The following is a 26192-nucleotide window of genomic DNA, read 5'->3' on the forward strand; positions in this document are numbered from 1 at the left end:
CAGCAGACTTCCTCCATATGTTCTGATGCAAATGTAGATTGACTTGCCTTGGTCCAAAGAGCTGTGCATTTTCACAGTACTACTCCTATACACAGCCTTGGTGTCTGCACTGGCAGTTAAGTATTTCACCGGTGGAAATTAGGTAAATTGTATGTGATACACACCAGTAATGAGGGGGAAGAGTAAACTGATCAGTCTCAGTGGAGGGAGCTTCTGTGAAATCTGTAAAAGTGACATCCTCGTCATTTTTTTCTTCCAGTTCAGAATGTGACAGGCTTTAAATGCCTTGGCAAAATTTGATGCATAGTCTGTCTCAGTGGCTACAATTTTGCCAAGCAGTCCATATGATGAATGAATGAATTCTATCTCTGTGCCAATAACATCAAATGTGTGCCTGCCTCTGATTCCTTAACATGCTATGGTCCAAAGTTAAACTGTTGATCCAGTGAACTGTTACACCCAGAAAGCTTTTGTTGTTAGCTGTCCAGATGTCAGCTGTAGTGGAAACATAGTCTACCTCTCCACATGTGGCCTTCAAATTAGATGCCATCACCGCATTTTCTCTTGAGGTAGCCAGCAAATGTCTTTCTGTGTGGCAGCTTGAAATCGCTCTTTGTTGGTATTTTCTCTGTAATGCGTCTAAATGAGGGTGAGTCAACTGTGGAAATAGGTAACATTTCCTCTATAAGATGGAATAATATGGACGAGCTTCTTCAGATCTTGTCCACCTAATTTCTCTCCACCACTCCAACACGTCCTGCTCTGAAATCCAATTTCTGTTGTTCAGCTGGAGTGCTTGCATCACTGGCAGTAAGTAAGTAAAGTAAAGTTTATTTGTATAGCACCTTTCACAGATATAAAATCACAAAATGCTTCACATTAATGAAAAATATCATAACAGACAGTGCAGGGCTGACAAGTTAAAATCACAGCAACAACAAACAAATGAGGACAGAGACACACAAACAAGTACAAAAGATCCAAAACACAGACAAGGAAATAAGCCGCTATTCAGACAGGCTAACCATGAGCCTAACTGAATAGGAACATTTTCAGCTGCTTCATAAAGATTTCACAGGACTCTAGGAATCACAGTGATAAGGAAAGAGTATTCCATAATTTGGGTGCAACAGCTTGAAAAGCACGGTCACCTCAAGTTTTATAGGGCTTGAGGGACAGTCAGTGATAAAAAGAGAAAGAAAGAAAGAAAGAAAGAAAGAAAGAAAGAAAGAAAGAAAGAAAGAAAGAAAGAAAGAAAGAAAGAAAGAAAGAAAGAAAGAAAGAAAGAAAGAAAGAAAGAAAGAAAGAAAGAAAGAAAGAAAGAAAGAAAGAAAGAAAGAAAGAAAGCAGCAAAACTTGTAAAAGAAATTATATGTCTCAAACTCCAAATCACTTTCCGGAAGGTCTCAGTAAACATGAGAGGTATATCATAAAAAGAAGAGCTTCACATTTTTGCTCAAGGGTTAGTATTGATGTTGGTTAGTATTGATGTTGTATACCATCAATCACAATAATGACATTTGTTCTTTTGTATTAAGATTACATTGAGCTTCTCTTTGACCAGATGGACTTCTTCATTACATTTGCTGGAGAAGAAGAAACAAGCAAGAACATTTAGGCAAGGTAGTGCTATCAGCAGCTATTTGAAGAACTGAGCTGCAGTAGGTATGGATCATACTGTGGTGTGGAAAAAACTTGCGGTGATCAGCCCCTATTACTGGACTAGAATGGAAACTGACATCCACAAATGGGTAAGTTAGAAGGGTCACCCTAATTTACCTCAGTTTTTTACATGAAGGCCTACTTACCAAAACAAGCAATCTGTCAAATTGATTCTTCTTTTTTTAAAACACAAGTACATCATATGTGGGATATCCCATTTCCTACACTTATTGTTTGACCAAAGGCCTATGACATACATAAATTTGATTTTTTTTCTTTTTTTTTGGCTTCAGGTTGCTCAGTGTCCAGATTGCCAAGCAAAGCGAGTCTAAAGGAAAAGACAATACAGCCCAACAGCGGTAAGGTTATTTGTGCAACTGAATGTCCCTGCAGCTAAATATGCCTACATACCACCTGCTTCCTATGCAGATACTTGATTAACATCCAACCTTTTCAGGTAACTAAACCATTTGAATTGGTTGGGATCAACCTACTCAAACTCATTATATTTGAATGCGGTAATCGATACATTTGTGTAATGGTTGATTATACGCAAAGTAGGCAGAGACCTACCCTCTGAAGAATAAGTCTGCAGAGGAGGTGACCAATTGTATTCTTGATTTTGTATACAAATTCGATGCGTAGCCATAATGTAAATGCTGACTTCTTTTCTACAAATGTAATTTAAAGTACATTTCAGACTCTGTGAAACCCTTGGCATCAAAAGAAGCTTCTGTTGTTCTGTTCATGCATCATGTGTCATCTGCAATTAACTGCTTTTTTTTTTTTTTTTTTTTGATTTTCCTTAAGGGTGTCATTTGTTGTACAGATTGTGAAGCCATCTGGGATAAATTTGATTTTGGCCTATTCTGTATGAATAAAATCGGGTTTAAGCTGTTGCGTTACACCATTGTTATTGTCTTGTTGAGTCAGCTGTATAAAGACAATACTCAGATTCCCATATTATGTGGAAAAAGTTGTTGGTCAACTAACTCAACTACTGAAGCTTCATATTAGCTTTAGCTGAACTTGAGAATGCATTTTTACACAGGACCAGGGCTGTTTTATTGTGTCCCCTTCTCTTATATTGGAACCACATCAGTAAGAGATCACTTACCTGCTGGTATTAACAAGACAAATGATTACAGCGACCAGTAATTCTGCCAAGGTACATACGGGCAGTATTGTATTAAAATAGATTACACAACTTCGAAAGAATTGACAGCTTTTGAAACACTGATGTTACCAAATGTCTCAACTTTGCCCATAAGGAAGGTGTTGATTCACTGGTGGTGTTGCTTCCACTCTGGAGATTAAAAGCACTCCAAATTAAGGGGCATGTTGTGACTGACAGCTTGTTACTCTAGCTTTTGCACCAGTATATTTTACCGTTATCATGTCTGGCTATGCTATTAAAATACCAGAATCGTTGACTTACTGTTAGCTTGATGTCTTTGTCGTAGTTAGTTGTGCTTAATGAGAAAGTGGCGATACCATCGCTGTCAGTAGTGAGGTTCTGTAGTAGAGGTCCTGTGCGTGCTGACCAACTTTCACTCTTGAACAAGAAGACCAGTGTGTCAGGAATAGGTGTGTTATTGAAGTAAACTGCTTTAACCTGATGAAAACAAAAAGATATAGCACCGAGAATGCACATGGCTTCAGTTACACTGTGTATAAAATCATAACATCTCTAACATCATAAGTAACATCCCTCACTTACTTTTCCCTCCACATTTGATCCTTTCTCATAAATCTTGGGTGTGTCAATAAAGGACAGCTTTCCAACAACATAAGAAATCTTCATTGTTTTCCCTTGTGAGTGTGAAGTACCTGTAAGAAAAGCCTCCATGTTAAAACCATGTGTATGTCATATTGTTAAAACATTTTATAAAAACAACAGTTTAGTTATTTTGGAAAATAATTAAAACTTACCTGTCCCCTGCTCTTCCACCAAGGCTTTGAGATACAGTTTATCCAGCAGTGGCTGTTTGCCAAGTTTAGTAAAAGTGGACATCTCAATCATAAATGTGGCACAGCCATTCTTTCCTGTCTAGATAGAACAAAAATAAATATATGATATTACAACACGAGCAGAATTGTAGCCGTCATCGTTCCACATCGAACGAGACTAAGAGTCTATATAATATGCTAGCCACTGTGTGAGGCTGCTCTTAAGCACAGCAATGCTCTGAGCAAAATCATTTCGCCAAACCACTGAAGCATCTGTAAACTTCAGAATGTGTCTGTGCAACTGGAAACAGTTAATGTGAACCTATTACTATTAAATTATGCAACCCAAACTAAAGATACATGTGTTGATTTCAAAATGAAGCCCAAAACTCCAATTCAGATTGTAATCGAGGAACAGGTCATTGAAGAGGTTCAGTGCTCCAAATATTTGGGTACTATATAGATCAGTTGAAATGTAGTGGTATCATGACAATCTGCAAAAGGGAGCAGTGACAACCACAAGGTTAACCGGTTTAGGGTTTGTGGAAAGTGAATGTCATCGTTCTACAATTCCATGAAAGAGGCAATTATCTTTACTTGGTTTGGTATTTAACAGAATTTAAAATATCAACATCATGGGGATAACCAGTCAGGGGATCAACAAAGTTTTAGGATTCATCCTCTGGGATCTATGAATGTCTGGTACTGGTAAAAGGATTTGTTTGGACTAGGGGATTTAATTACCATGAAGACTTCCAGCTGTACCAGTTATTAACAAGCCACAACATAAACTGAATGCCCCGGTTGCCAACAACAAAGAATGCAGGTTTACTTCACACCCATTTAACCACTTAGTAGGGACTCATGAACCAGACATAATACCTCTTGGTAGTAACATTTAGGAAGCACACCTCGCTCAAAGGCGGTGTTGGGCGTAGCGTGTTACAAAGTAACATAAAAAAATAATCAAAGGTATGCATGCACACTTGCGCAACAATCGCCTGACCTCTCATGACGTGACTTTGGCTAGAGTTCCCACACACACACACACACGCACGGGAGAAAAGACAAAAATGGCAGAGCTGTCTGAACTTTTGAGAGGTAGAGGTAATGTAATGTAACGAGTGGTGTAATTAATTACCTTTCACAGGGAGTAATTAAGTAAAGTAATGTATTACTTTTTTTTTTAAAAGCACTTGCCTCTGCTCTGACTCATCTGGAACAACCCTTGTGCGATGGTGCATTTTCATAACCTCCGCTATTCCTCCCACAGCTGCACACCTACAGCTGTACCAGCAAGTAACAGGCCACAATATACACTAAATGCCTACAGTTGGTGATCCAAGATGGGGTTTAGCAGGTTGGTCCAATTACTCAGGATCGAGTGGAGCAGCGGTAAGGCCTGCATCTTTTCTTCTTGTTGGCAACCACAGGCATTCAGTTTGTCCTGTTGTCTGTTAGTAGCTGGTACAGCCTTACCAGTAATTCAGTTATATTTATGGTATTGTGTCACTGTTATGTACCCATTTTAGGTTTCACAATTCTGTTCAGAAACAATCAATTGATTCTCGATTCAATTAATAGAAAAAGGGGCACTATTTACATCATTAAGAATAAAATACTTTTGTAAATCTGTGAATCCATCAATCATTGCAGCTCTTATGTGAACCATTTTTTCCTCCCAACCCTACTTTTGTACCAGGTTGTAGTTCATGTTAAATATGTGTTGTATATTTATATCATGTGTTACGTGTATTTTCTTATATTTTGTGTCTTATATAGCTAAAGCAACTGTACCTGCTTTGTCTCCCTGTAGCACGGGGGCATCGTGCTTGAGAGTCCCTCTGGCTCAATAATGGTGATCCATCGATGAAGCACCAGAGGTCGGCACAGCTCAAATTTAACACTGCCTGGCACAGGCTGTCCATAAGTATATCTGATTAGATGGGAAGTTTAATAAAATCACTACATTGTTACAAAGGGCTCACCAACTCACCAATACAGATTTAGTTTTATATCATAATATGTCATGAGGCAAGTGTATATGTGAGAAAGTCCCACCACTTACATTGCACAGACTTCAGCTTTGATTTCCCCCTCTCCAATGCTTATTTCATCTGATGCATGAACTGTTACATCAAATTTTGGCAAAACTGGGGACAAAATATGGTTGTTATAATTCTTAATTCATTACAAACTGTTGAATGAAAAAAAGGAATGTAACTCACCATATTTCTCCACCTTGAATTGGTGATTTATTTTTTGTCCATCAATCCACACAATGACATTGTAAATTCCTTCACGTGCCTCTGAGTTCAAGGAGTAAGACAGCTGCAATATTTTACCATTGGACGTGGTGTTAAGCCATTGTCCAATCCGGTTGCTTCTAGCATCCTGTTAAATAAATCAATAGGAAGAACATGTATTTACTGAAGGTTGGGGCTGGGCAACAGTGGTGACTTTGCTAATGTTAAGTGTCTCATTGACTCAAACATCCCCCAACATCACTGTTAAAGGATAGTTTCAGTTTTTTTTCAAATCTGAATACAATACTGATGTGCCATTATATACGTGGAAATGGGTCTTAGTTGGTTTATCAATTCCTACTCTCTATACTGAAGCTAATCTAGCTAATAGCTAAAAAGTTATTCTTTTGGAACGTGACTAAACTGTAAGAAATGAGGGTCAAAGTCCATTGTCCTCATTCTGTGCAAATATACATTCCAAAGTTCAGATGACACTAATATGATGCTTCAGCAGCATCAGTTAGGTAAGTCGAGTGGATATTCCAAAGTTAATCTGTTTAACGATATTCCCTTTTTTTGCTTCCGTTGACTGAAGTTCCTTGCTGAACTGTGGAAGTTGGAAGCTGGAAACTGGAGTATTTTTGCAATCTGTTTTTGGACACTTTTGTTTTGGGGTCAATCTCCAGCTGTTCTTGATGTCCTCCATATCACCTCGACTTGCTCCTGCGTCTGTGCCTGACATGGAATAAGGTTTACGTCTGTGTTGCTTTCCAGAGATTTCCTTTAAGAGATCTTGAAAGGACAGAGTTGTGGCTAACAACTGGTCAAATGGACATAATTACACCATTTGCAAGTCTCAGTAGAAGAGGGGCTGAGATAAAATGTTACAAGTTGATGTTGAGGGGGTAAGTGTAAATAAATACATAGTATGTGCTTCATAGGGATGTGCAGAGAGCCCAGTACTTGTATCTATATTTGTTGAGGCAGCAAAATTATTTGCATTAGAATAGAAGTGGAAAGAGGCTTAAAAATCCTGTTGTTTTTTTTATTATGCTTTTAATTTTAGAAAATTAAAGTGTTACAATAAATGTTCATGAATAAAACTACCTTATGAAGGAGGTCCCCACACTGGGTCTCAAACTCAACTCTGGGAGTGATGTCAAAATTAGATAATGTGTGTCGTGTAACAGGTGGATGTGACTCCTCTCATTTAGACCTGCTGATTGACATAACAGTGAAGCAGAGGACAGAGACTGAGATAGCCATGTAACCAACCTTTTGATATTGGTATTTGACATGTTTTTTTTTCTTCCTAAAAAAAAAATAATTTTAAAAATATTTGTGTGAAACAAATATTCGTAAAAAAAAAATATACATATATTTGTGCTTTGCCGAATAATGTATTTGTATTTGGGCACACCCCTAGTGCTTCACTCTTTTACATGTGAGTAAAAAGCTGGTTCTGGCAACAAATCTACAAGCAACTACTAGAATGTATCCGTCCGCCACGGCTCAGCAAGGAACGTTCTGGAGAAACAAAAAGAGGGAATTTCATTCTTAACAGTCTGTAACTTTGGAATATATCGACTCCATTCAGCTAACTGAGGTTGCAGAAGCATTATATTACCGTCAGCTGAACTTTGTAATGCATATATTTACACAGAACGAAGGCTGTGGATTTTGACCCTCATTTCTTACGGTGTAGTTGCGTTCAGAGAGATTAGCTTCAGGTCAGTATGGAGAGTAGTAATTGTTACAGCAAAGACGTATTTCTACATACATAATGGTCAGTATTATATTAACACAGCCTTGAAAAAAAACAGAAAGTATTCTGAAATATTTATTGTTATCTAAATATTAAATTGGCTCAAAGTGCTCCATACTTTCAGAATCTACTTATAAACCCTGAATGTGAAAACAATATATACTTTTAACACTTTTATCTGTCAAATTATTCAATTCATGACAGCATTTGAACTACCCTCAAATGATCCTTTACATTGTACAAAGATTTCACAACAAAAAAACAGCCTAAAATGGTCCCAGTTTGCATTGGATTGTGGATATTTTCATGTTAACCGCAGTCTTACCTCAATTTCAATAACATTGTACTGTAAAAAGAGAGCACAAAGAGATTTGTTAAAGGGTGGATTGTTATTACAGCTACCCAAATAACTAAATAACCCTGAGGACAGCTCCCCCAAATAAAATCAAACATCAAAGTGCATTTCATTGACATCAGACACAACAAAAATGTTACTGTGCAAAGTGAAGGTTCATATGATGTCCTCATGACTCAGTTCATCAGTCTGTTACAAGGATGTGCCACAATCCAGTTGCAGATTACAGTTTACTATGTTTCCTCTCCTTTCTCTTATCATTAAAAAACATCCTGTGTTTTACTTGTATCTCACACTTAATTCTTTTTATGTTAATGCAGTTCAATTTTGTTTTGTAAATAACAAATACAAGGATGTTTCGCAGGTTCAAATTTGATTCTCTGCTGCTAAATGTTGCAACATTTGAAACAAGTGTCCTATTTGGAGACCTTCAGCTCATTACATGCAAGTTTACCTAAGAGGGCCCTGGTTGTACTATTGAATCAGAGACTCAACAGCAGCTCTAACACTGAGCTATTTACACAGACTGATTAAACACATATCCCAGGTAAAAGAGCACTACCATCTTTTCACTTTGGTAGGTAACTTCTGTTCAGTTCCACTGCACTAGCTGAAGTGATTAATGGTTTTCACTGGGATACAAATTAAAACTTGCACCATTATCATCCAGTAGTACCTGAACTGTTTTTAATGAGGTTGTGACAGACACTCACCAGCTGATTGGCAGGTCTAAACATGGTGTCCAGGGTAATGACTCTGAAATGTACTGAGAGAAATGCAAAGAGATTACACAAAGCCTTCACAACTCATCTTCAGTGTTTAACTCCATAACAGGCTGCTGAAATGTATTTCTTTTATCCAGGCAGACATGATATAATTGTCAAAGTTTCAAATGTGACAAAATTAGAGTGAGACAAAAGTTACTAATAGCTTTTCATTATTCATGCTGCTCTGTCTTGCATATATTAACTTGGAACTATATTTATCAAAATCAATGTGATCAACATCTAGGATCTCAGTTTAGTGAAGTACTGCAGTTGTCTTATCTGTTTAACAGCAGTTCAACTCTTACTTTTTCTTTTGTTATTCCAGTTAAGTTTCAAAGGGGGCCTGAAGCCAATACCTGCATGCACTAGGCTAAAGACTGGGAGACTATATATACACACCATGGATATTGTACTTCTGCCAGGAAAGACAACATACGCTATCAAGAATATAGAAGCTTTGTTTGATAAAGACTTGTATGATACATCCTACATTATCTGTTCAAAGTTACCTGTTTGTCCAGGGAGGTAGATTGGTTTATCTGTTTGGACGAATGTCATTGGTTGATAGAGTTTGATCATGACTTTCCTGACTTCTTTTGAGTAAAATGTGTCACCTTGTACCTCCACCTTCAATATCTGCACCTCATTTTTCTGCACTAAAGGAGCCTGTGACAGAAATATAGAGACCAGCTAAATTAATCATTAACTCACAAAAATAATAAATCAAAGGCCTCATTACATTCATTTTTGCTTAATCTGAATATTTTTTTAAATCAGGAGTTAAACATTTTAATGTAATTTGAGGCTAAATATCAATGGTAAAAATACTGGACAAACATTTAAGTTTCAAATATTAAAAACATTCTTTCGTGAAATAAATGATCAAATGAATCAAAGCCTGTCTTGGGAGGTGACCTGAAACTGAACGCAGGTGTGAAACTCTGTGCCAGATGCCTTCTCAAGGAGGGTTGTGTTCTTGTTTTTGGACATCAGAGTGACGGTCATGACCAGAATCTCATTGGGCTGCACAAGACTCGCACAGAATTTGGTCTCAGCTCCAGCTTCGACAACTGCAGGAATGGTTACCATGTACTGCCTACAGCCACAGAAACATACACACATACAGTAGATACCTTACTGAAACTCCAACCCAAAAGATTATGCTGTAACAAGTTACTACAAATGTACACAATAGACTACATGATTTTAAATGTTCAGACTGTACAAGTAAACTTACGGTCCTGCCACCACTTGACCCACAAACAACCAGCTCAGGCAGACAAACAGTGTCCATGTCCATATCTGAATCCCAGGAAGACCCATGACTGACTGGGGTGAGCCCAAGAGTCAACATTTGTTAAACCTGCTCTGCTACACAACCCCACCCCTTTTCACCCATCTCTCTCACACACACACACACACTTTGGCTTCCTTGGTGGGAAGCATGTAAACACTACCCCTTTTAGGGACACCACATTGTGAATGGTTTAGACAGATAGTTAAAAAATTACAAATTAATTATAATTACGGTTATATATCATGAAATATACTGGTTTGGGGACAAGTATTATTTAGTAAAAGAAAAGAACATCATGCTCAACCAAAAAACAAAGTTCATAGCACAAAGAAGGGTTCACACACCCAAATAAGTTAGATTGTTCAGGGGCTGCATCCCTCAAAGGCTGCATTTGAAGAACAAATGCATCACAGCAGCACAACAAGCCTGTCCCATTTCAAAGGCTCCTTCAAAGAAATGCTGCCTTCTTTTCCAAAATTTGAAGGATCCAATGGATGGATCCTTTGCGGCTGAACCTATCCCAGAATGCATTTCGCACCATCAGAGGAAAAGATGAAAGATAAAGGAAAGATGGACAATTCAGCTAACAACTTTAGGACCTAAAGTGTTTGCTGATGTCTTTGCCTATTCACCGCCCATCTCTCCTGGTGTGGTAGTACTATAAATTTGTGCTCATCAACACACGATAAACAGTTTCAGAGAACTTTGTTATTGGATTGGTGAAGGTAAATTCCATTGACATGATGTGTAATCAGTGTGCAAAACACATGCACATCCTTCTTGTCCAGGTGATGAGTCAAAAAACATATATGCAATTGAATTTTCTTTATTATATTTAGAGAAAGTTCAACCTTTTCAGCCCAGATTTACTATTTATCAGGTATGATACCTCTGTACCTGAAAGGGAGCACTCAACAGTATTGTGAGTCCTTGTTAAATAGAAACCATGAGGCTGATTATGTTTATCCTGAAAGTTGCTTAACATAGGTTCCCTCTCTCTGATGTGATGTGTTAAAGGATAGGTTAACATATCTTCAAGTTTGTCTCAAAACAACATTCACATGTCCTTATGGACACTGAAATTGCTTTTAGACATTGTCATTGTTCTTCTGTCCATACTGGCCCCATACATTCACCTGAAACCACTCCCAATGCACCAGTCACCAGGGCAGGACTCACTGGCATTGCCCCCTTCTGGTCAGCACTGGACACACTAGAGGAGGGAGCATAATAGGGTTTAAGCAGATTGACATAGAACAGTTTTACAGGCTTCCTACGACCAGGAGTTGAAATCAAATAATTTTGGTCTGAAATACGTTTAACCACTGTATAAGGACCTGAAAACTTAGCCTGAAAGGGTGAACTCACCAACGGACAGAGAGCCAAAATCTCAGCACTGCGATCATATCTCCGTTTCATTTTTGCTTGTGACACAGCCAATGTTTGTTTTGCCAACTCTCCTGCAGCATATAGCTGATGCCTAAACCCATTCACATAGTCAGTTTGGTTGGTGGGTGGATCTGAGTCCTTCCACCCATCTTTCAGCCAGAGGACCCTGGACAGTATGGCCAAACACTAAATCATTGACCCTGTACTCTCCTGCACTACTTCCTGTGCAGCTAAAAGCAACCATGGCAGCCCCTCTTCCCAGTCTCTATTAAGCTCTGTGCAATATGCACACAAAAGAGACTTGAGTGTCTGATGAAAACTCTCCAAAACACCTTGACTCTGTGCGTGATAAGCTGACGACTGGTTATGCCTGATCCCTAGGAGTTTCAACACTTGGGCTAACAGGTGGGAAGAAAAATTAAATCCCTGGTCACTCTGGATGACTCTGGGAATACCAAATACAGATATGAACTGTGTCAGAGCTTTAACCACAGACCTTGCAGTTATTGTGTGTAAAGGATAAGCTGCTGGGTACTTGGTGCTTTGACACATGACAGTCAACAAATACTGGCAACCAGACCTCGCACGAGACAGCAGCCCCACACAATCAATGATTAAGTACTCAAATGGCTGACTCATAAGTGGAATCAGCTGCAATGGAGCTGGTTTAATGACCTGATTTGGCTTACCAGTCAGCTGACACGTACTACAGGTCTTAATGTGCAGAGAAACATCCTTTTTAAGTCGTGGCCAAAAGAAATTACGCAAAATCCTGTCATGTTTTACACTTAATTGCCCTGACTCATCATGAGCAAGTCTCAACACATGGCTACGAAATTTAGATGGAATTACTACTTGAAAAATGGGATCCCCAACAAAATCCTCACCATGGGGCACCCACTTCCTTACCAAAATACCATCTTGAAGAAAGTAACCACTGGCCACATTTTTCAACTCACTTGCTGATAGGACAGACCTAAACTGCTCCTCCAGTGATGGATCAGCCCTCTGTTCACTCCGCAGCTCACTGTTAGACACAGACAAAGGAACATCAGGTAAACATGGCAAGACAGTCTCAACCTCCCCATCTGCCCCTTTAGACCCAGCTCGCATAACCACGCATGCAGGAAAACTTCAGGACACATTCCCGCCTTTCTCAGGTGCTGCCCGGGACCCCTTACCTGAAAACCCAAAACCAACAGGTGACTTACCACCACCCTCTTTGCGCACCACAGGTTCACACCCAGGCTCTCCAGGCCGGCTTTTACGAATGAGTGCATACTCATCTGCCAATCCTGCTGCCTCTGTAACAGTTGTAACCTTACGCTCATTCAGATATGTGGCAACCCGACTAGGCAGAGAGTTTTTAAACGGCTCCAATATAACCAACTCACACAAACTTTCAAAATCATCAACATCTGAAGCCATACACCAACGATTGAAATGATTAGTCAGCTCCCTTGCAAACTCCATATGAGACTGATTAACCCTTTTTTCCCCAGGTCCTAAAACGCTGGCGATATACCTCTGGGACCAACTCATATGCCTTCAATACAGAGGCCTTAACTGATTTATATGTTAGATTACCACTGTTTAAAGATGCATAAGCCTCCTGTGCTTTGCCTTACAATATGCATTGCAGCAGCAAAGTCTGCTCAGAGTCAGACTAGCTCCTTGCCTCCGCAATCCCCTCAAAAAGAGAAAAGAACACATCAGGATCCCTCTCATTGAACTTTGGCAAGAGACGCAGATTATTCACAACATCCGGAGACCTTGACAGTGAAGATGAACTTTCTTCCCCTCGCAGAACATCCTCAGAAAGCTTACCATCTTTGACTAACCCCAACTTAACAGTCTGCAACTCTAACTTAGCCTGCTTTGTCTCACAACGCAACCGCTCAATAGCCACTTTCTTATCCAGCTCAATCTTTTGCCTTTCTAGTTCCTACTTTTGTTTCTCTTTTTCATGAGACAACTGTAATAAAAGCAATTCCTTCTGCTGCTCAAAGGTTAAGCTACCAGCTACCTGCTAATGCCTGAGCTGCCAGTGACTGACCAGATCCCTCTTGCTTAGCAACCAGCTACCCTTTCTCAATCAAATGTAGTTTAACCATATCCTTTATATTCCCTTTACACCACCTATCACGAAGACCACTTAGATCCACTTCATACTCTTCTGCAATTTTCAAAAGCTGATCTTTAGTGCATCGATCCAGCAACTCCTCACATGTGGCAGCAACAAAATCCTCTATCCCTGCCATAATAGACAAGGTCTAAAAGGCCCACAAAAAAAAAAAAAAAAAATACTGAACCAACAGACAGTGTTGTCAAGGTCATCCACTGCACAAAAAGAGACAACAACAATGTCCCCAAACCAATGTGAAGGTCCCCCTCTATCTAGACTGCCTATCCCAAACTTATCTATCTCACTCTCCCCTAGTCTTCACGCAGATTAGCGGTGGGCTATTTAAACACTCAACCCAGTAGCATGGTTAAGTCCCCAGCATGCTGGTTACTCACCTGACAGCTCTGGATGTGTCCCCGAGACAACTGCTCTGACCGCGCATCACACAAAAAGAACAAACTAAAAAAACAAACCAACAAGCCCTAATGGACCACGTTTCTATGCCTACACAGGGGAAACTCCACAAAAGCCAAACCTACCACACTAGAGGACGATGCAATCACTGCTGATAGCTCACAGCTGCCCACTCATGTCAACACATGAGATACTGCAGGACCAAACTCCCCTTACTGAAACAACAACCAAACCAAACAACCAAATCAATTTTCCTCTCCAAAATGCATCTCCCAAACCAAACCTTACCTCAGAAGGGCACCAAACAACAGCCCCAAACAAATCAGATTCAACTTAGACAAGCTCCCACTTGTCACGAACCGGGCCGCAAGGTCATGACAAAGAAGGGAGTCGCACACAACAAAGCCAATTAATAACCAATTTATTTAAAAAAAGAAAGTAACCTAAGAGAAAAACCCAACCTAACAATGGCATGTCTAGTCAGTGAGATCAGTAGTGTAGGTGAGTGCATGAGTGGAACAGTGTGTGAATGTAGTGTTGTATGGTGCAAAAAAACAAGTCAAATATAAAGCCAAAAGGTGTCTCAGGGAGGAGAGCACCACAGCGACTGCACTACAAAGGGTTTTTGAAGAGGCACTGGCACCCAGAGCCCCAGGTGTTGCCAGTGTTCCTGATGATGCTGCCACACCCACCTCCAGTACCTGCAGAAATTACAGAGAGCAGCCACACAAATTGAAGCCACAGGCAGACTGGGCAGAGAGGGTCGTAACATGAGGGACAAAATTTTCAGTCCCATTCTGTGTAAAAATGACTCCCCTATCTAAAGGTCAAGTGCTTTTTCTCATAAGACTGATGAATTTTGAAATTAGTATTTGCAAAATAATAGGTGTATGGATTTTGTCTGCCATAATTTACATTGAAATTGCTTTAGGAAGGGATCTTTTGGCAGCCAGTATGGACAGCAGGAATAATTAAAGCCATAGTGCTTTCAATTTACATCCTTTATTTTGTTTAGGACTGTGGCCAAGTTGTTTGTGTTGGGTTAATATTTTGATTTTTTTTGCATTTGGTGTTTCTGTGTAAGCTTCTTTGTCTTCCCTTGAAGCCTATTTTCATTTTAAGTACAGTACAGTAGAATATTTTTGAATGAGTTTTGAAAGTTAGTGTATTAAAATATTTTATAGAGGCATTTTTATATCTTGATTACAGACGACAAAGATATAACATGAAATGAGGGACAGAGAGAAGCAGCAAAAGTCCCGGCCAAACTCAAAGCAGGGATGTTGCAGTTACTGGTGGGTGTCTTAACCTCTAAGTTAGCATATTAGTTCAGGAAAGTTGTACTGATTTTGGATGATACATTTCCAGGTTGTTCACCTTTCCTATTTGATATGCTGACTTCAAAAATCAAATTAATTTCAAAACCAATACAGAAGTACCATGTTCAATGTGCAGCTTAACATATTAATTTTGGAACATATTGCGTATCAGTGTTACATACCGGAAATGAGACCTTTGTGTGCATCTGTAGAAGATTTTTTTAATGGTTTTGAAAGTAGCAAATGAATTCAGGAAGTAAGCAGTGAGATGTACTAACATGACAGGAAATGAGGAAGAGAGCAATGCAACAAAGGTCGAACTCAAACCTGGGATGTTGCAATTTTGAAATCCCACATCCAGGACTTTCACCTTTATGGAGGTTTCATGTCAGTCAGTGTGTTTACATGCACTTCAGTAACCTGGATACCATAAATCCATGTATGTGTGCAGAAGATCAGTAACCAGATTTCTACCCTACACCGACCTTATTTTGGAAACATGGCTCACTGATTTTAAGTATATTAGGGATAGAAGATGCTGCTTTCTGAAACTTTTTGTGTATGTGTCAGAGCAGACAGACAGAAACACCAGGGCAGCACAGGGCTTTTCTCCTTGTGAAAGTGTCTGAATTTAACAAATACTCAAATGCTCAATGGTGGAAAGCAATTTTTAGACTTATACAAGCTACTGTGTTAGTTTCAGTTTTAGTCTGATAGTTCGGATGGCATTATTTTTAATATGAGGGCGCATCACTCCGTCTAATTATCTCTCCTTTCATCCAGCTGCCGCTCTGCTGTGCAGTCCTTTGTCATGCACATCTGTACTAAATTCTGATTACTAACCCTGTTAGGGCTTAAAAATTCTCCAGGACAAATCTAGCTGGAAAAATCTTACCCAAAGCGATATAAAACAAATACAACACACATTGGAGTGAAAATTGGATGTCAGTGCCCATGATCCCCAGAATGATTGATTTCTAAATCATTTTTAACACTCAGACACTTTGTCTAGCACCATTATCAATTTCAAAATGTTCTCCTTGATAAACATTGTGGCCTATAAAGGCTATAAGCTAATTGCTGAATATATTGAGTATTCATAGTCCCCAGAGGATGAATCCTAATGTTTCAGGGGAACTCCTGACCTTTCCTGTACTGTCACCATTAGGCCGAAATTTCCAGTTGAACACGAGACGAAACATATGTTCTTCAGAGCCCTCTCCATTTATACACTCCATGACCTTTCTTCAAGGCCCACCTTCAGGTTAAAATGTTAATTTAAAGAGAATACCTCCTCTCAGCTAATAACCAGATTTCCATGACATTTACTGAGCACAATCCAAGAGGATTGACCCTACTGATTTTACTGATCTCAAACAAACTCAAGACAAACTTTACATTTTTAAAACTTTCACTTTGTGGACTAAGATGAAGTGTTTTGTGTTTTGATAGTGGAGTTTCAGATTTGTAGTCTTGTTTAAATTCTGACTCAGAATCAAGAGATAATTCACTGAGCTATTTGCAATTATGAATGTGCCTGATTGTTTGTATTTTTCTCGCAGGTATGTCTTTGAAGGGGTGATCCTCTCCATCTATGGGATGAACCGGTCAGAGCTGGAGTGTCCGGGGAAGGTGTGTAAGTTCCAACAGCTTTTCTTCATCATCCTGCGTCTGGCCACCTACCTTGTCCTCCGTTACAAGGTGAAGTCTGAGCGATAGGTTTCGCTTGGCTTGTATTCAAAACTCAAGGCCCTCTCTAAAACCATTCCAGACCTGGTCTCTTTTCTGTTCACAGACAACAACCTCGCTCATGTGGGAATTTGCTTCATTTCATTTTACGCATTGCTGCTAAAAGGACAGAACATAAATTCTGATCTGTACTACTGCCAACAACTGTGGAGGGCAGCGACTGACGGTGCAGAGCAGTGAAGAGTAATCTTATAAATCAACATATCCCTGTTTTACCTCAAACATCAGGACTCTTGTGCACAAATGCAGATCAGTGAGGAGGACACCACAAAGAGACTGAGCCACATTTAGCACATACTGTACGTTTCATATATAGAAAGGTTTTGAGAACAAGGTGGATGTGATAAAATAACACTTATCAGAGTGGACATGCATGTTTATTCTACACAGTGTGCTGCCACTCGGTCAGTGTTGGGGTGTTAGAACTTTGGTCCATGAAACTGCCTCCTTGAGAAAAACAGAGTGTTTACATTGCTCTATCAGCCAAAAAAAGATTACAAACTGTTGCACTGGAGAGTAAGTGGGATGTATTGTGCCTGAAAGACTGAAAATGAATGACCATCAATGATAATCATGAGATCATTACACTGTACACTGGATGAAAGCAGTTAAGTTTCAGCTAGTTTTTGTTGCATATTTTGTCATCATATGACTGAACTGGGGTGACAGTTTGAAGCCACTAAACATTTAATTCCTGAAAAATCAAATTGTTGTTTGAGCTAGATGTTTTCTAACATGTTGATAGTTGTAAATTAAGCTTTATCACGATTGCCTTCCAAAATTTGGTATTTTTCTACTTCCATAATAACTGAGTGGATGACATGAAGGTCAACTGACCTTTGGCATAAGGTTTTATTGTGGCAGGTACATTTATGCATGACCTTATGCTCAGGCGCCCTGGTAGCCTACTGAATAAGATGCATACCACACAACCGTAATGTCTGTGGTTTGATTCCAGCTATGGACCTTGGTGACGTGTCCACCTTCTCTACTCTTGTTTCCTGTCTCTCTGCACTTTTTGCTACAAAAATATCCCTCCAAAAAATAAAAAAAATAAACAAAACACCACTCTGGTTCAAATACTCTCAGCTGTTCCTCCCAATCATGCCCGCAGGTTCTCTAATAACCACATTAGTGTCAATGTCCCTTAGAACTATCATATCCCCAGATGACTCCCTCTCCAAGACCCCACCCAGAGACTCCAGGAAGGCTACCAGCACCTATCTAGCAAGTTTTGCGGCCACCATAGGTTCTCCTACATGCTTGGAAGGGGAGGGTGAGGGGAGGGGTATTCAGACGACACTAGATGCCACTAAATCCTACACACTGGTCCTTTAAAGCGGACACACAACTATTAAACTATTAAACTATTATACAAGACATGGACTGAAATTACATGTAGTGTAGCTTTATTAAAATGATTTGATCAGTAAGAGTCTGGGGCTTGGGATGGGTGACCACACTTCACTCTTTAAGCTGCAAATCAAAGAAGAAATGTGATTACTTCCTCAAAATACACACGATCTGCATTTTCCAGTAGCTCTCTTTTGCTTCATTTGGTTACTGAATTGACACATTCACTTTAATACTATAGTTAAATAATGATGTGTTGTTTACATCTTCTTGATTGATTTAAAAAATGTTCTACATCTTTCTGAGAAATAACTTTTAATAAAAGTAATTAAATATTTTTTAAAAATATCAAGATAATAACATTGTAAGAAAGTGTACCATTCTAAACAAGGGTTCTTGAGCAACGCATGAATTTTACTTTGTGGTGCCTCTCATGAGCTAGATTAGGTTAGAGATTGTTACCTGCAGCACAAGGGTAGATGTATTCTGTCTCAGCCTGGTCACCTGAGAAAATAATGTAGAATTAGACAAAACAGTTCAAACAAATAACAGTGAAAGCTCCTATAACTCCCAAACACGAAATTATTTCATGCTCAGGGCATTTAGGGGTTGGGTTCAATCCCAGTGTATGTCAGACAAAACTTGGAAAGTTGAATTTGTAGTTGTGATAATTGTACAGCTCTAACACGGGGAAGAGTTTGCCAGTGTGTGCTGTTCTCTCTGTAAATGGGTTTAGATGTGTATGGAAGGACTGAGGGCTGGAGTGTGGTGCAGTTGTCAGCACTGTTTCTTCACTGCATGACGGCCCTGAGTTCAAACCTATATCATGATAGACTGGAGCCTGTGAAGAGTCACCACATTCAGACAGACATCTGAATCAGCTGTCTGTTTGGGCATTCCCTGGGCGCTCCAGTTTCCTCCCATAGTCCAAAAATATGCAGGTTAGGTGAAACAGATCATCTAAATTGCTTGAATTTGAGTGTCAATGGTTGTCTGTCTATTAGGGTTTGGATCTGGTTCCAGGTTGGTAAAATATTCAGATCCTCTAAGTTAAGAGGCTGATGAATTTCTCACAGAATCTTTTGCCTCTCCTTGCCAGATTTTATAAAATGCTATCAAAACTTCCACCTTGTCTATATGTGTCAGTCCTGTAAGAGACTGGGTGTAACACAATATTCTCATGCAACCCTGCAAAGAATAAGTGTGTATAGATAATGAGTGGATGGAAGGACTGAGTATGTGATTTACTTGGCTGGTAGTAGTCATAGATCTTAACCACAGCTGGCTTCAGGTTCTGCACTGGGAGCTCCTGTACAAGCTTTAAGATGTGGTTGATGGGTATGTACTTCAGTAACTGTTGGAAGAAAAAACACAATCAGTAACAAATCTTGAGAGCATTGTCCTGTATTTAACCACTGCGAGTTAGTTTCACCTCCTTTAAGTACACGAGAACATGATCTTCCTTTTCTTCAACACGATCCACCAGCAGGTCACCTTTGAGCTGCGAGAACATGATATTCAGCTGGGTTACCATGACATCGACAATTGACACAAATGTTACAGGTTAAAATTACTGTATTAAGTTACCTTCTTCAAAGATTCTGGATCTGGGACAAATCCAGAGAGCATTTTGATATCCAGGATTACCATGTTTGTAGTGGGCTCTTTCCCACTATATCTGTAACCATGGAACCATAAAAAATGTGATGTTACAAACAGCTGCACTTTTCCATGTTTTGAATAAGCTACAACAACATGTCAAGATTTTCAGTATTCTATAATGGCTGTAAGGTAGATCTAGTTGCTGCACATTACTTACAGGGACTTAAGCTTCAGAGTGAGTTTAGGTCTCAGAGATTGGCAGTCAGCCTCTGGTTTGACCTCGACACTGAGAGTGGTGACATCAGCAGGAGTTGGGATGTTATAATGAAGAGAAATCTGACAAGGAGTACAACAGGATGATTTTAATATTCATAAAATTTTAATTTGGGAGCCTAAGAGCACCAGTAGTGGTGTAGTATTATACAGTATGTGTGCATACAGAGGAAGAAAGTTAAGAGCCACAAGATCCACTGACCTGCATTGACGCACATGCAGTTCCCTTCACCTCCAGACTGTACTTTCCTGCCTCGTCCTGCAGCATCTTCTCCTGGTAGAGCAGTTTGTTACTCTGGTTCACATCAAATGTCAGCTGGCCACTGGGTGATTGGACTGTCACTGTGCTTGAACCCTCTGGACTGAACACCACAGTGGAATAGAGAGCCAGAGCCTGAAGAGCCACCACTGTGTCCTACAACACACATACAGAAAAGTTGGAATTCAACTACAGCAAATATTTACACATGTAAAATGCATTTACCACCTACAACACTTTTCATTTTCAGTGCCTCACATTTAATGGTTATATATTGATCATCTATAGAGAACCACTGCACCAATTATTTTTTCAATACTTTTGTCGTTCTCACATTCTTATTTTTTGTTGCAGCAGCTGTATCCATGGAAATGAAAAAAATCTTTAATATATCCAACTCAGTGAGACAGTTAAAGTAGCTACTGTAGCTCTGGGCTATATTGTCTTACCTCTGAAAACCATGTATTTAAAGGGAAAATTACAGTTTATAACAGGTTTTATTTTTGCAGTTCTCACCATCAGTTCCAGCAGTAATGATAACATTGTACTTGCTGGTTAGTACCATAGTGCTTCCACCTTTACATGGTTTGTATTAACTTTAATGGATGGTCAGAGTGCATGATGTTTTGTTTTTCATTCTGTGCACACAGTTGCTTCAAAGATTGGCTAACATCAGGTTAGTTTCTATTTTCCTTTATGTAACCAATGAGTGTATGTAACAGATGAGCCGTTCAGTGAATGAAATGTCAGTGTTACAGGAAATGATGAGCCATCACAGTTGCTTATCAGGGCTACCCAAACTCACAATGGAGAACTTATTAGCCCACTATCAGCATTGTGTCAGCTTACACCTCCCAACACACAACAGAAATCACCGTTTAGATGCAGGCTTTTGTTTGGACATTACATATTAGGATAAACTCTTGTTTCAATCCACACATTTGACAAAAGTTAGCATGCTAACAAGCTTTTGTCCAAAGTGACAGACAAATGAGGTACAATCCAAGCTACAGTAGCTCAAGAAGGAGCCTTTGAGAATAAATGCTGCAACATCCAGCTTCATGTTTTACCTGACACAAATGCCACAAGAACTGTTCGAGTGACTGATGCAACATGCTCATTGATTGATAGTTGGTCATCAATCACGATGCCCACATTTCTTGCAAACTTTGTTGGAGAGCGCGAGCCACCATGTCAAAGGCTACTGAGAGATCCAGTAAGATGAGAACTGATGACAGGGTATCACTGCAGTGAAAAGGTCACTCTTGAAACCAGGCTGGTTTAAATTAAGTAGATTACGACTTGGATGAAAACTGCACACTTTAGAACAATGGTTGCCAACCCGTCGATTGTGATTGACTGGTATATCTTTGGGAATTTCCCTTAAGCTCCCAAAAATAATAGAAAAATAAATACACAAGTGTAAAAGTGCTTTGAGTGGTCAAAGACTAGAAAGGTGTTATATAAGTGCAGTCCATTTACCATTTACTAATCACAAAATAAGGCACAGCTGGGGTGAACAGGGACCAGAATAAGGAGGGAACATGACATGACTGAAAAGCAGGCTGGGCAGGGCTACAGGAACACATGAGGAACACAAGAGGCTACCAGCTGACAAGAATAAAACCAAAGCAATACAGAGATTAAACTAAGAAAAACTCTGGACTCAGAGGAAAAAACAATATCAAGCTCAAGCACTACACAAAGAAACACAAATGGCAAATGCACTTATCACAAACACTTTGTAACCCAGAGCACGTTCAAAACACACACAATCCTCTTTATCACTGAGACAGAGTATATGCTGTGCGAGTTCAGACCGGAGTGAAAACAAAGACAAACCAACCAATATAGGCAACCCAAATAAACATCATGCATGATAGTCTTTTAAAGACACAACTCAAATCAGCTTTCTTCCACTCAGTCCAGTCCAGACAAAAAGGGAGAAAAGTCTGAAGGCCTCTGGAGGACCGGTGGAGAATGGCAGCTAGGGAAACTTTCAAACTGCGAACAGAACCATAACAGTACCACCTTCCCCACCGCTCCTCAAGGGACAGATTCCAGACATCCCACCGAGCCGATCAGGAACACCAAGCAGGGTGGGTGGAAGGGGCACAGAGGAGGGATTCAAATGCAAATGTTCTGGGGGCAGAACAAGGGCGGAGCATGAGACCTCAGGCAGGCGGGCTGGGGGCTGGGCTGAAAGACATAACAGATCTGGAGGTCAGTATTGCTCTGGAGGGCAACCAGGGGGTAGGACAGATGGGTGAAGTTGCTGCTCTGGAGCAACAAAGCCGGGCCACTCTGGAGGTTAGCGATGAACCTGGGGGGCAGGTAGGGCAGCCAGCACCAGAAGATTTGGCAGCAGGTCGGATGAGCTCAAGCTTGGATGGCCACTTAAAGAGACTTAAAGAGACCTACTTCTCCATGCTGATGGCCAGTGGTTGAGTTGCGGCAAAGTGCTGCAGCAATTTGTTGACTTGCTGCCTGAGATAGACTTTTCTGTCAACAAGGAAAGAGGAGCACGAGGAACTGTCAGATGATGCGTGGTTACTGGACCTGGGGTTTCTGACAGACCTAACGACAAACGGTGCTCTTCACCCTGAGCAGTACGGTGCTCACCTGGACAAAGTGGCAACAGAGTTCAATCAACATTTTGGAGAGTTAGGTGTCATGGAAGATATTGCTGCATTCATCTCAAACCCATTCCTGCCCATTGATATAGAACAAGTGACAGCCAAAGTATTTGCTTTGCCAAGTGGAGCTGACATGGAAATGGTTGATTTGAAAAATGACATAGAGCTGAAAGCCAGATCAAGGGACAGTGACTTTAGGAGACTTGTCAGCAGAGAGAAGTTTCCTCACCTCACTGCTCGTGCACTTAGTTGATGTGTTTATACTACCTTCTGGGGTCCACGTTCCACACATGCACAGGAACACAACATTGCGACTGCGCAGACACAACAAATTGCAGGTATGCAGATGTCCACACAGAGCCTACGCGCACACCATCTGATGACGAAATTTATGTCACACGGACCACAGCAGACCCACGCGGACTTGCCAACTATAATTTCAGCTTAAGAGTGAGTGCCTACTTATCTCTGTGAAATGATATTTTCACAGAAGAAAATAATTGTATCAAAGTACAGGAGCCGCCTTCCTGACAGACACCTCACAGACTGTCTCAGACTGGCTGTCTGTAGCTATAAGCCTAACTACAAAACACTCACAGACAGTATTGATGCTGTGTAAGATGGGAATATAGAACTGAACTTAGTTTAATTGCACCGACTGAGAATTTTGTAGTAACTTGCATGAAGCTGCAAGCTGCAGTGGATAAGCAGTTAACAGTTGATAAACATTCAACAATGGCACTTCATAAGATCTGCTCACTGCAAGTGTGTTGATTTTTTTCTTTGTTGTCCATGAACAAAATAATTTCCTCATACAAATGGAAAATAGGCCACATGCCTTTATTTTTGTGTTGGAATGAAATTAAACAATGAAACTTAGAATTGAAGATGTTATGTATGTAAAATTGTTGAAGCAAGATAGCTATGGCCTGTTTGATATGCTAGTTACAGTGTATTCTTGGTTGCATCAGTTTGAAAGTTGGACCAAAGCACTTCATGTAATTCAAATACAATTAGCTTAAATAAAAGGCCTCAAGCTGGAAGTACAATCTGGGCTGTCTTTTTCGCTCAGTGCTTTAGTAGGTAGATCTTGCCTTTCACAAAGGCCGAGGTCAGGGATTTTGGGCTTAAAAAGGTTGGTGACCACTGCCCTAGAACCTCAGATACAACAGGTAGCAGCAGGGCAGGCCTGTAGTTTCCAATTTGAGATTGATTTAGAGTCAGCTTTTTCAACAACGAGATAACCTGAGCCGGTTTAAACATGGAAAATGTCCCCACAACATACACACTGTTAACAGTAAAATTGTCAACCTGTAGTGCAACTCTGCTTTAACTGCAGCTGCAGCTTTTTGGGATGTACCTGTGTAGAGGAGAAGCCTCCATAATGGTTTTGCTGGCCTGTCAGCCATCTGACAATGCGGCTGGTGTAGCCCAGGTCTTCAGCAGAAAGGGAGGTGCTGAGTTTGGCCAGCAGCACGTAGGAGCTGATCTCCACAGACAGAGAGGCTGAAGATTCTGTTGCTGTCTGAGACCAGTGGAGGAAATCTCCTTAAGGCAGCCACCCAAAAAACAGACAGACAGGCACAAGGTGAGCTATCTCAACAGTAACCAGGTATTAATGACTTGTTTTAGGATTGTGACTTACCTTCTTGTAATGCAACCTTGTCTAGGTGCTGCAGAAGTTGAGCACGGGTCTCCATGTCTCCAGCCAGGGTGAAGACGTATGCCAGCAGAGCTGTAGTGTAGGTGTTGCTGAGGTCACTGGTGGATTCCCTGAGGCAAGACAAGCTCTTATTCACCACAGGATGCTGAAACAGATAAAAAAAAAAAAAGTGATATGCATGTTTTGATCCACTCTCTCAATTTCAATAGATCCTAAAAAGTAACTTAATTGCTTTGTTATTTATTATGTTAATATAATCTATTTGTTTACAAATACAGCACCAGTCAAAAGTTTGGACATACTGAATGGAGAGGTGCGTCTAAACCTTTGACTGATACTGTAATTCAACATAAATAGAGCAGATGATTTGTTGTAATCGTGTGCATTTATCCCAGTTGTTCAAAAATCATAGACAAGAACAAAACCAGTACTTGATAAGACGAGGTTAAAGAGGCAAAGTGATGGAACACAGGACTGATATTTACAGTATATATGTAAGACAAATGTGCAAAAAAATTGGTACTCAAACTTGTACACTGTTGTCATTTACTTCACTTTTGGTCTCTTTACAGCGTATAAATTGTACAGTATAAGACAATAAATTCCAACAACAAAATAGGAGTCCCTGGTGCAGGGACAAGGACATCATCCCTCACTGGCTTCCTACCCATGAACACGCCAACTGTGTTTGTTGGAACTGATGGTGAAGCTGGGGCACTGCTGCCAAGAGTTGAACCCATGTGTCTGCTGTAGTTTTCTGTTTTCCTTTTTTTGCTATGTGCAATTTGTTTGACTCCGTTGACTTTAACAGGAGAGTTGATCAAACAGATACTTACAGATAGTTGTCACATATGGTACTTACATCAACTGAAATATTCATCTCCAAGAAGGCAGCAGTGATGTAAGCACTGAGAGTCACTTCATCAGATACACCACCCTGTAGAGAGGAAGCATTGCTCATGTTTACACACAAAATATTATACACTAGCATATTATAGGCTGGCTGAAAATGCTGACATGAAATACAGTACCTTCATTTTCATACAAACTCCATGACTTACCTTCATTCTGTTGTTAAAGAGTTTTCCTGACTGTTTGAAACAGCCATTTTGAAGCTGTTGTCTCTCCAGCCAACTCCTTGATTCTTCAATCTTTGCTGGGTCAATGTAGATGAAAGACTTTGCTTTGGCAAAGGATCTCAGCACAAAAGCAGTCAACCTGTAGATAAGTTAAACGGGGTCAGATATTTACTAAAAGGAGGTGTGCCTGATTTTTGTAAATGTGTCACCTGTCACCATGATACACTATGTAATTGTAACCAGATACCAGTTAAATAGCACTGCAGTTCAGTGTTGAAGTTCAGTTAAT

General features: G+C 40.0%; 2 protein-coding genes across 2 annotated transcripts in view; both read right to left on the reverse strand.

The window, feature by feature from the left end:
• Window positions 1-10068, reverse strand: part of LOC122983821 (alpha-2-macroglobulin-like) — a 36793-nt gene extending 26725 nt beyond the window's left edge. The window contains exons 1-11 of the mRNA XM_044353947.1: window positions 9983-10068; window positions 9661-9841; window positions 9255-9411; window positions 8692-8744; window positions 7949-7969; window positions 5841-6006; window positions 5681-5765; window positions 5410-5548; window positions 3595-3712; window positions 3383-3492; window positions 3101-3277 (exon numbers count right to left, since the gene is read on the reverse strand). Coding sequence (XP_044209882.1) covers window positions 3101-3277; window positions 3383-3492; window positions 3595-3712; window positions 5410-5548; window positions 5681-5765; window positions 5841-6006; window positions 7949-7969; window positions 8692-8744; window positions 9255-9411; window positions 9661-9841; window positions 9983-10068 — 1293 coding nt within the window. The remainder of the gene's footprint in view (window positions 1-3100; window positions 3278-3382; window positions 3493-3594; window positions 3713-5409; window positions 5549-5680; window positions 5766-5840; window positions 6007-7948; window positions 7970-8691; window positions 8745-9254; window positions 9412-9660; window positions 9842-9982) is intronic.
• An 8357-nt stretch (window positions 10069-18425) lies between these two features.
• The window catches only part of LOC122983495 (alpha-2-macroglobulin-like), a 32437-nt gene continuing 24670 nt past the window's right edge, over window positions 18426-26192 (reverse strand). The window contains exons 20-30 of the mRNA XM_044353227.1: window positions 25886-26042; window positions 25687-25761; window positions 24807-24969; window positions 24522-24709; window positions 20469-20681; window positions 20211-20329; window positions 19979-20069; window positions 19824-19892; window positions 19640-19745; window positions 18854-18895; window positions 18426-18514 (exon numbers count right to left, since the gene is read on the reverse strand). Of these exons, the coding sequence (XP_044209162.1) occupies window positions 18510-18514; window positions 18854-18895; window positions 19640-19745; window positions 19824-19892; window positions 19979-20069; window positions 20211-20329; window positions 20469-20681; window positions 24522-24709; window positions 24807-24969; window positions 25687-25761; window positions 25886-26042 (1228 nt within the window). The 3' untranslated portion in view covers window positions 18426-18509. The remainder of the gene's footprint in view (window positions 18515-18853; window positions 18896-19639; window positions 19746-19823; window positions 19893-19978; window positions 20070-20210; window positions 20330-20468; window positions 20682-24521; window positions 24710-24806; window positions 24970-25686; window positions 25762-25885; window positions 26043-26192) is intronic.

This window comes from Thunnus albacares, chromosome 6, assembly GCF_914725855.1.
Source record: "Thunnus albacares chromosome 6, fThuAlb1.1, whole genome shotgun sequence".
Taxonomy (NCBI): Eukaryota; Metazoa; Chordata; class Actinopteri; order Scombriformes; family Scombridae; genus Thunnus; species Thunnus albacares.